General features: G+C 39.9%; 1 protein-coding gene across 2 annotated transcripts; it reads right to left on the bottom strand.

Annotated features, from left to right (window-relative positions):
- Positions 1-2088: 2088 nt before the first annotated feature.
- On the bottom strand, positions 2089-10031 carry LOC115429889 (uncharacterized). Of its 2 annotated transcripts, none has more exons than XM_030149701.1 (8): positions 9844-10031; positions 8786-9117; positions 8530-8640; positions 6853-6975; positions 6072-6426; positions 5902-5961; positions 5484-5803; positions 2089-3976 (listed from the first exon to the last, which is right to left on the bottom strand). In XM_030149701.1, the coding sequence occupies exons 2-8, from the start codon at positions 9113-9115 to the stop codon at positions 2513-2515; spliced, it is 2763 nt and encodes a 920-aa protein (XP_030005561.1). In that variant the 5' UTR covers positions 9116-9117; positions 9844-10031; the 3' UTR covers positions 2089-2512. The 2 variants fall into 2 exon arrangements, with proteins under 2 accessions (XP_030005561.1, XP_030005552.1); XM_030149692.1 differs by having other exon boundaries at positions 9848-10031.
- Between the last annotated feature and the right edge of the window lie 837 nt (positions 10032-10868).

Here is a 10868-nt window from a genome sequence, read left to right as displayed (position 1 = left end):
TGTTTGGACATGTGGGGTGGCAATCGCTGTATTGGAGAAAGCGGGGGGGGGGAGCAAAAACAGCCCCCAGGATGCACTGGGATCCCCCATACACCCGGCTTCAGCACCACAGAACAGGAAGAGCTGTTTCACAACGGGGCTATGGCTGCCTGTGCCCGCTCTGCTGTGCCAGGCTGGCCTGTTCAATCTGCTTCACAGAGAAGCCACAGAGAGGATTAAAGATGGAGGCAGGGGTCACAAATATTACAGAGTTTTTTTTGCATTAATGCAATTTCTTAGCATCAGTTTGAGGGATAAAATTGAAGATGATCTAATATGTTAATGAGGTGGTTATGTGATTACTCATGTCTGTCTGGCTGCAGGATTACACAAAAACTAAAGCACCAGTTTTATTGTCAGAAGGGTAAGACATAGGTCAACGGCAGGGCTCTTGTATTTTGGAGGAGGTCCATAAAAAGGATAAAGCACCCTATGCTAACTTATAATATTAGCACTAAAACTAAATAAGGGTGAAAAACAGTCACCACAAGCTGTGGGATAGAACAGGGGTGCCCAATACGTCGACTGTGAATGTAGTGTGGGTAGATCGAATGTCATAAAAAAAAAGTTGTTTGTTAGTCTAACATCTATCCTCGCTATGTCATTTGAGTGTTGATTGACGCGCAGGGCGTCCAATTAGAGATCTCTACTCTTCAAACACAGTCCTCATCCATGTGTTATCAGCTACACGAGCTGCTGCAAAAGTTCAGTGAACTAGTTAACCTTTCAATTTATATGGACTTAAGAAGGGCTATATAAATAAGATGGGAGAGCTGGATCAAATAAAAAAACAAAAAAGTACCGCTTCCATACAGAATGGGAGGATGACTTTTTTCACCATGTCTTATTCAAAGTGCATTTCTCTGATCTGATCTATCAAAACTATGGCACTGACTTCCCTCTGATAAGTGAGCTGAGAAAGAGAAAGGCAAGGGAGCTAAAATCATAGTTAATCAGACATTCGTCATTTTTTCCATATTAAGATTATCAAGTCCAAATATCATTCCACCATGTCAGATGATCATGTGGAAGCCTGTTGGAGGTTATGGAATCCTGACTCCCTTCAATACAAGTCATCACTGTAAAGTTCTGACCAGAGATGTATTGAACTGTGCTGTGCCATAAGGTTCATGTAGTTATGCATGGTATGCCTATTATACTGTATACATAAAGTATATAACATAAATACACAACCCAGTTCATATCAAAATGTGAAATAGCTATGTTTATCCACAGTGCAAAACATATCAGTTTCACAATCTTGAAATACTACATTTTCCTCTGAGAATGAATGGAATGACCGCCATGTTATTATTTTGAGAAGCCTACTTGCAAGCAGTCACATGACCCATCGGCAAGCCAATGGAAAAGAATAGGATAAAAAAACAAACATTTTATAATTTTCAGGCCCTAATTCAGAATTCACTGTGGATAAATATAGCTATAGCTTGAAATACAGTATATATTTAGGGTGAGTTTTTAGTGTGGATAGATCATTTTGACTTTTTCATTTTAAAAAATAGCTCACAAGCCAAAAAAGTCTGAGCACCTTTGGGTTAGATCTTTGTTAGCACCAGTGGAACTAACAAACAAAAAGGAGGAAATTGTGACTTCTGGTATGAGAAGATGAATCATTGGCCTAACTGGAGGTCTACATTTCCAGTTAATACAGGTAACATCAGAACTATTTCAACTATATATAACAGGAGACCGTCTCATGGTGACTGCTGGGGTGTTAAACCTGCTCTCTGCTTTCTGATACAGGAGGCCAAGCAGGGTGATGATGGCTGGTCTGGGACTCAGAGATAATGCCTTGCCCCCCCCCCCCCCCAGACTCTGCTGTGCCCCTCTTTCCACAAGAATCACACCCACTGGCACACATAAACACCAGTAGCTGCACCTATCTCAGTCACATACAGACCAGTCCTGCATGTATCTTGTGAAAAGATAGTCATTGTCGTCCATAAAACAGCTGTGGTTTGAAAATAATGAGGACAGATTTTTAAGAATAGCACATTATAAGTATTTTTGACATTTAAAAAAAAAGCCAAAGAAGTGACAATTTTATAATTAATGTTCTTTAATTAAAAATACAATGTAACAAGATTATGTGGAAGACCTGTCTAACTCCACTACCAAATTCCTTTACATTTACTACATTTATTTTACCTATAACTTATTTAATTCATATAGTAGTCCAAAATTCAGAAAAATCAATTGTCCAAAATGTTTTCTGTTCATGTAAAGCATACTAAATTACCATTTCATTTTACATTCTGTATATTATTCATAACATAGCTCTGAGTCATTTCAAATATATTTACAGTTTACACTGATGTCACATTCAGGCAAACATCAGTTTTTTCTTTTTTTTATACACATTAGAATCCTGTTCTGACACTTCTATAAATACCTAGAAGTTGAAAGTCTTTTCATTTGTTACACATTTTATTTACAAGTTCCATTCAGTCTTTCATTCAGTTTTCAATCCTTTCTCCCCTTGTTTTAGCGGTGAATCGATGCTGTCATTCACTGCACTTTCCACATTTTTTACAGCGTTGTCTGTCTTTTCTAAGGTGTTTTTATTGCTAAACTTTCTCCTGCCCACTTCAGATGCCACAGATCCAGCAGCGGCCCCCACAGCTCCACCGATCACACCACCCAAAAACACACCGAGCACCAGACCCAGCACCGCACCACCGATGACGACCTTGGGGACTTGTTTTGCAGTATTCCCAATTTTCTCCCACACTGAACTCTCTGCAACCATTTTAGCTCCAGCTTTGGCCCCGGAGCCCATCTTTCCCCACACTGGACTCTGTGCCAGTTTCTTTGCTCCACTTCCAATCCCACTTCCAACACGCATGGAACTCTCTGCTACCAACTTGGCCCCAGATTTGGCCCCTGAACCGACTTTTCCCCACACAGGGCTTGCTGCTGCTGCTTTTGCTCCAGATCCCACCCATGTAGAACCATCCACCACTACTTTGGGAACTCTATCTCCTACATATTTGGAAACATGTCCAGCACTGGCTCCCACCTTGCCCCACACAGAACTGTCCACCACCATTTTCTGGACATTTTGTGCACCGCTGCCAACTGTCCCCCACACTGGATTGCTTTTTACCTTCTTTGCACCCTCGCCAACCCACACAGACCCATCTGCCAGCAGCTTGGGCAACATCTTCGCACTAGACTCTATTGTCTCCCTAATGGACTGAAGAAGTGAAGGAGACAGATCAGAAAGTGTAATCGGAGGAAGGCTCTCAATGTTCATGGTGCTTACGCTCATTTCTGCCTCATCCCTTGTTTTCTCAATCTCATCTTCCCTCACTTCCTCTTCTTCCACAGGCTGCATGTAAGGATACAACCCCCTCCTCTCAGAGCTGAGTGGTCTAACTACTCCCACACTCTCCTTTTCTGCTTTTACCCCTCTTTGCTCCCTTACTATCTCCAACTGCCTCTGCCTCACCCTGTCCTCTGCCTCCTGAAAAGCAGGAGAAGAGTAACACCCTCCTCCAGCCTCCTTCACGGTCTGCTCCACCTTCTCTAGCAGCTCTTCCACATTCATCTCACCTCCTACTGTCTCCATCACATGAAATCTGTCCCTGCACATCTCCACAAGCTTTAACAAATCTGGACGCTGACTAGCGATGTAGGCCTCCACGTTCTTGTTCCCTGCCTTCCCGCTTTCCCTCAGCCGATCTGCATATGTGAAAAGGATCAGGGTGTGTTTCTGGACGGCCTCTGGGCCAAACACAACTTCGAGGGCCTTGAGGGCCTGCTGCTCAGTCTTTGCAGGCTGGTCCACGGGGACACACAGGAGAAAGGCGTGGGGACCAGGACTGGACAAAGCCACGCAGGAGGAGATCTGAGCTCGTACCTCCTCTAGTGACTTCTCAGTGCGAAACCAGTCTGGGGTATCCACCACTGCCACCTGCAGGCAAAAAAAAGGAAATAGAAAGCACAAGTAAATAGAAAAATGTAAAATCCAGATTTTCCATCAGAATAGAGGTAAATAAGCAAGACGTACAAAAGCAAGATATGATTTGATTTTTCTGGCAAATGCAGTGATATTATCATTAAGTTTTTTGTTGTTGTTTTTTTTTTTTAATTTCAGATTAGTTTATGAATGCAAAACCAGTTTTATGAGAACTGACTCACTTTAATTTATTTAGGGAAAAATCTTGATCTATAGAAGGTCAAAAAGATAGGATTGAAGAATGCATTCCATCAAATATGATTTACAAAACAACTGTTTCAGGTCTTATATTTTCTAAAGCCATTTTTAGATCTTTACAATTTGTCATTATATACTGTATATGTGAACATGCAACACACACTGAAATTGACCCTTTGCCTTTAACTCATCATTAACATGCAGGAAGACACCACACACATTGCAGACTAGGAGCAGGCACCCAGGGAGCAAATAAGGGGTTAATTTATTTATCTATTTTCATTTTTCATACTAAATTTTACTAACCGATTGAATTAATTCTTGAATTTCCCCCGGGATCAATAAAGTATCTATCTATCTATCTATCTATCTATCTATCTATCTATCTATCTATCTATCTATCTATCTATCTATCTATCTATCTATCTATCTATCTATCTATCTATCTATCTATCTATCTATCTATCCATCTGATGTGTATATGTTTACATGATTATTTTAGATGTCTCATGTCTTTTCTTGTGTAATGTGGTGCACTCTGTGCCTTTTTAATTTTTATTGTTTGCTTTAACTGATAATGAAGGCTGAACTGAACTGGATTGACATGAACTGAATTGAATGCAACCTTTTGATCACAAGTTGCTTCTCCAACCATCCAGACCAGGGGTGCCAAACTCATTTTAGCTCAGGGGCCACACTTCGCCCAGTTTGATCTCAACTGGGCGGGACAAGTAAAATAACTGCATAATAGCCAATAAATAAGGAATACTCCAAACTTTTCAACAACTGTAAATATTTTCATAATTTAATATTATTTTTTTGTAGTAAAACAAAGAAAAATTTGTAGTTGCCATTATTTATATGCATAATGTAATTTTTTTTTTTTCACATTAAAGAAAGAAGAATATTTGGAGTCATTATGTATATTTTTATTATGCGATTATTTTACTTGCAAATTCATCCCACGGGTGGGAGTGGAACATTTGGCAGGCTGGTTTTGGCCCATGTTTGACACCTGTGATCTAGACCATGGCTGCCAAGAACTACTATCACTAAAGCTGATTTCCCTCCTATTTAATGTAGTTTTGTGTTATTACAATTAATTCTTTACTGCCATTTTTAATTTCCATCTAAAATAATTAATAAAATCTCCAGGCAGATAAGAAGATGACTTCAGGCCAATCAAAGCACACACAATATAAGTGCAGTCCATTTCCATTTCAAACAAAAAAATTAAATAAATTAAGAATTTCTAAAGACTGACCCTTCTTCCTGCGACCACAGCTTTATTTTTCTCACACTCATGAGTGATCTCTGTCAAGCTGTCTTCATGGGACCTGAACTCCTCCCGGCCTAGGATACAGTTTCCTGCAGCACTCTTCCCTGCCCCAGACCGTCCGACTATCACCAGACGCAGCTCTGGAGAGGATGAGGTGAATGATGAGGTGGAGGATGAGGAGGCGACACCAGGTGAGGAGGCAAAAGTTGGTGAGGAGGGGGTTGAGGAGAAGACAGGTGAATAGGACGAGGAGGTAGGAGACGCCTCGGGAGATCTGTCTTCAAAGCTGTTTATTCTGTGATGAACTGGAAAAAAGTTTGTAGATTTATGCAGATTTATTAGCAGAAAACATGGTGGAAGTGCACTGCTCCAGTTTGTAACACCATAAAAGGCTGTAACTTACAAGTAGTGGTCATTTTTGGTGCTCTTTTAGCTTCAGACATTTGTGAGAGTATAGCGCCATCTTCAGAGGAAAAAGAGCAAATGTAAGATCTGCTCATTTTCTTTCTCAGTTTTTCTTTTCTTTTTTTGCTTTATGTACTTTAACATAAGCAGTAAGAAAAGTGTGTTTACCTGCATTTAATCTGAAACTGGGAGTTCTCTTCAGCTCCCTGTCTTCAGGTTGTGACTTTTTCTCTTGGTTTTGGGTCGAGTAAAGCCCATTAGACACTTGGTTCACATCCACTCCTCCTCCCTCCTTCATCTCATCCTTCTGCTCTTTACTCAGTCTCTCCAAAACAGGGTTGATGCTTGGTTGTGTTTGTGTGTTTGTGGTGTATAATGAAGCAATGGTCTCTCTTTGTTGTTCCTTTTGAGCTTTGTAACTTTCCATGAGTTCAAGCTTTCTTTCTTTTATTCTTCTCTCCAGCTCTCTGTCCTCAGCTGTTTTCAAGGAGAGTATCCCACTTTTATGAACTATTCTGTCCACCTGGTAAAATAATATAACAGAATAAGAAAATATGTGTCCCATATTTATATTTATATTTATATATGAAAATAATCATGTTGCATATGACAGTTTCTGCGTTAACCTACACTGTGGGTTCCATTCCCATATTAGTGATAATGGAGTTAAATAAGTGTGGTTGTTTTAATGTCCAAACCTGTCCTGACTATGGCTGGGTGTGACTGTATGTGTGAAACTGGGTGGTGCTGGGAAAAAAAATAACTTCCAAATATGTAAAGACACGTTTCAACACAAACAAAACAACCTCAACAGCACATGTAGAATGCAATAGTACTGAAACTTTAATGTCTGTAGTGTCTTATGAAACTTAAATGACTTCAAATGTGAATCCACTATGAACATCACGATCAAAAACAGAAAATTAACAGAAAATTTTGTGCCTCTTACCTTTTCCAACAGCTGCCTGACCTGCTCCCTGTCCTGTCGCTGCCGATTATTGAAGACGTGGTACCTTCCATTACAGCGATCAATTATCTGCGTCAGTCCTGGGTGCTCTTTCTGTAAATACTCCTGTGGAAAAGGACTGTATTGTATGAATTTTACTCTGTTAGATATAATTTATGTATCTCCCAAAGTACCCATAAATTCTGGCAGTCATAATTTTCAGAGTAACAGAAGCTTCCACCACTTCCACTAACCTAAAGAAAAAAATACCACGCATATACACATGGTGTTTGCCAGGTTTATTACATGTTCAACTCAAATAAGTTTAATAGTAAAATATTGTACTTTGTGTTTCTTTTTATCCACTATGTAATTATTTAGTCTTTTAAAGTAGCATACTGAACACAGTGTGGAACGTAAAAAGCATGTGACCCCACAACAAGCATTTGCACTATATAAAGTACATGCAGCTTTACCTGTGCTCTACTACCCAATACTAGTACTACAACAGAAAACAAAGGAAGAGATAAGTGAAATCCTCTAGAATAATCCCATTGCTTTATTTTGTATAAAGAACACAGTTAATTGCATAAGGAAAAGGAGAGTGGTTATGTATTTTTACCTCCGCCAAGGAGGTTATGTTTTTGCCAGGGTTTGTTTGTTTGTCTGTCTGTCTGTCTGTTTGTCTGTCCGTTAGCGTGCAACATAACTCAAAAAGTTATGGACAGATTTTGATGAAATTTTCAGGGTTTGTTGGAAATGGGATAGGGAAGAAATGATTAAATTTTGGTGGTGATCGGGGGTGGGGGGGCCCACGGGGGGGGCCATTTCCAACAAACCCCAAAAATTTCATCAAAATCTGTCCATAACTTTTTGAGTTATGTTGCACACTAACGGACAGACAAACAGACAGACAAACAAACAAACAAACCCTGGCAAAAACATAACCTCCTTGGCGTAGGGGGGGCCCACGGGGGGGGCCACTGATCAGCCTTGGCGGAGGTCTGCGCTCTCCGAGTGCTTCTAGTTTTTACACTGCATCCACACACCATTGCCCTAAAATGTGAAAGGGTGGATGTGAAATGCACAATGTTCTTTACATATTCTATTAAAAAAAATTTATTTCCACAGATATGAAATGATGATCTTCACTATGACATTGTGAGATTTTTTATCATTTTTTATGCATAAGATGCATGTTTAATTTTTTAAAAACTTAACTTTAGCATCGCTGTGTTGTGCTATGTTATGTACATATTTTCTTAACTAAATTAGGGATTAGCAACCATAACCACCAAAGGGTCCAAATCCAGCCTGTGGGATAAATTTGTGAAATGCAAAAACTTACAGTGACGATATTCACAATTGGCAGGTGTCAAAATCATTTAACTCAGGGGCCACATACAACCCAATTTGATCTCACATGGGTCGGAGCAGTAAAATACTATCATAATAAGGACTCCAAATTTTTCTTTTTCTAGTGTAAAAAAAATATTTCAACTAAAATGAGTTTGATACACCTGACCTAAAGTGTCTTCTTATCATCATCCTGGGTGATGAATGGTGATCACTGAGCTTGTCAAACTATGTATGAGCATGGAAGTAATTAGTATTTTTCAGATTTGCAGATTTGTTATAAATCTAAGGAGGAAACAATGTCATTAATAAACAGGGAAATACCTCCACTGTCCTTCCCATCAAGTAGTCCCCACAGGTGAGCAGGACCAGGGTGTGATCAAACACTTCCTCTCCAAACACCTTCTCCAACTCTGCAGGGACCTGGTTCTCCATCTAACAGCCGAATGATAAAAACAGGACCCATTCCTGGTTTATACTTAGTGTGTTTGGATACAGTCATGAAGAGACATCTTAGCTGAAAGCAGTCTGACATAAGTGAAACAAAACGTGAAGTAGTATCATAAAAACTGTGGCCAACCTCAGTGAACTGGCTGACAGGAATCAGCAGCAGAACTGCATGAGGGCCTGGTGCCACCAGCTTCATCGCTCGCTCTGTCTCTTTCCTGACGCTGTCCTCCATCAGGCCCCCGTTCCAGTACCATCTGGGCGCCTCCACCAGGGTCACCTTTCTGCCTTCAGAGAAGCCCTGCCTGAGCTGGGAGCTCCGGGACGCAGAGGGAGAGATGGACGACTGCTGGCTCAGGATGGTGTCTCCTGACGAGGTCTTTCCACAGGCAATGTTCCCCAGCAGAACCAGTCTGAGCTCTGGGGAGGCCTCGTAGTAGCTCCCACTGAAGCGGCCACTCATTGCTGGGAAGAGGTAAATTAAAGTCAGGAATGAGAAAACAACTGCATTAACCAAACAAAACAAGAATGTGTAGCCTGTACTACATTCAGTGTTTAATGACTTCCACATTTATCTCATCTACTGCCATTAAGTCCATGCTTTTCCTCTTGTGCGTATGTGTCCCAACAGTTGAAAGACACTTTTTTTTTTTTTTTTGGTTTCCAGTCAAGTTTCTCTTTCATACATTCACATCACCTTCTCACCTGGTGCGCATGAATTGACAAGAACTATGATAATCGATAATGGCTAGGCTTCTGCCCAGTAGTGTATTTATTTCACTGGAACCAGTTTTCCATTTCCCCATCGTTTTTTGCTTAGTGAGCATGATATGCCACACCTCTCAAGTCCTGTCAAACTACATTCTGCGTGGAGTTTTAAAGTATATTTGGATTGAAATGCAAATATGTACAAAACATTTCCCAGTGTCAATAGAAACAAACACGGAACTGAATAATAAAGTTTCATGCTGTGATATTTAATATTAAACAACACATGGCACTAATAGTATGTTAACTATAATTAGATGACAGATTCTATTTGCTTCGTCTATTATAGCTATTAGAAATATACTTTAACGCATGACATGGATGGGTAAATTATATAAATGTATAACTGACCTTTTTGATATTAAATCCTTAGCATGCCATATTCTAAAGGTAAGGTAAGGTAAGGTAAGGTAAGAAACATACTCACTCAGCTGTGTTAAGTCTTCAAAGTTGTGCTCCTGTATTGTCTCTCTGCGTGTTGAGTCTGGTTAGTTGCCTTTAATTTACACCAGACAACTTCAGAACATGTCTGCTGCCACTCAACTACTAACAACTGCCTGCAGCAAGTTTAGATCCACAGTCTGAGGGAGGTACCAGCCTCAACACTCCCAGTTTTCAACACATGCACATTAAAAAAAAAAAAAAAAAAAAAGAGGAACAAAACCTCTTGAGTATTTTTTCTCAACACAACAGGTTTCTTTGTCTGCAGGCTGCAAAGCATTCCAAGAAAGGGTGGAGGAGGTGTATCCCCGGGCACATGTGAATCACTGGAGGTTTATGAACCACACCTGTTAAATGCCAAAACTCATGCATGACAGTCAAATTAGATGTCCTTTAGGGTTTCAATAGCTGCTCAAATACACCTTTAAATATTTAAAAGGCTGAAGGGGGTAGAAGATGTTGCACATTTTGGACTGAGGGCATAAATATAATGATGGAAGATGGTACGATAACCAGCTTACATGTCATTCTGATGGGCCTTCTAGTGTCATTCTTTAAACCATGGGTGACTGTTACAGCAGTTAGAGGCATCACAGGTAAAAGCATCCTACACAAAAGGGTTAAGACGGTGTTTTTCAACCTTGGGGTTGCCTGGAATTTTTCAATTCAATTCAACTTTATTTGTATAGCCCAATATCACAACAAGGTTATCTCAAAGGGCTTTACAGAGGCAGTTGGAGTAAACAACAGTCAAATAAATTCAAATGGGGTCGCCTGAAATTTCTTGAAATTGATAAAAAAATAAAAAAATTACTAATAAAAAATATATGGTGAGAGAGACAATCACAATGCATAAAAGACATGACAAACTGTGAAGGTGAAACTGAAGCACTGTGGTACTGTTTATCTTTCAAATGCTCAATGTGTTTAACCCTTTCATGTATGAATTATGAGAACGTTAATCAAGATTTTCAAGATCAAGACCCTCCTGTTCAAAAAGGCTTTTT

The sequence above is a fragment of the Sphaeramia orbicularis genome, chromosome 1, assembly GCF_902148855.1.
Source record: "Sphaeramia orbicularis chromosome 1, fSphaOr1.1, whole genome shotgun sequence".
NCBI classification, from domain to species: Eukaryota; Metazoa; Chordata; class Actinopteri; order Kurtiformes; family Apogonidae; genus Sphaeramia; species Sphaeramia orbicularis.
The sequence above is the reverse complement of the archived record's forward strand: the minus strand, read 5'-3'. Positions and strand labels throughout refer to the sequence as shown.

What these genes read in the sequence shown, in the direction of transcription:
- LOC115429889 (XM_030149701.1), bottom strand. Translation starts at nt 9,115, where the DNA reads ATGAGTGGCCGCTTCAGTGGGAGCTACTACGAGGCCTCCCCAGAGCTC. An exon ending in TGATGGGAAGGACAGTGGAG is followed by an intron (nt 6,976 to 8,529) that starts GTATTTCCCTGT and finishes CCTTTTCCACAG; the next exon opens with GAGTATTTACAGAAAGAGCA. An exon ending in CAGTTTCAGATTAAATGCAG is followed by an intron (nt 5,962 to 6,071) that starts GTAAACACACTT and finishes TTTCCTCTGAAG; the next exon opens with ATGGCGCTATACTCTCACAA.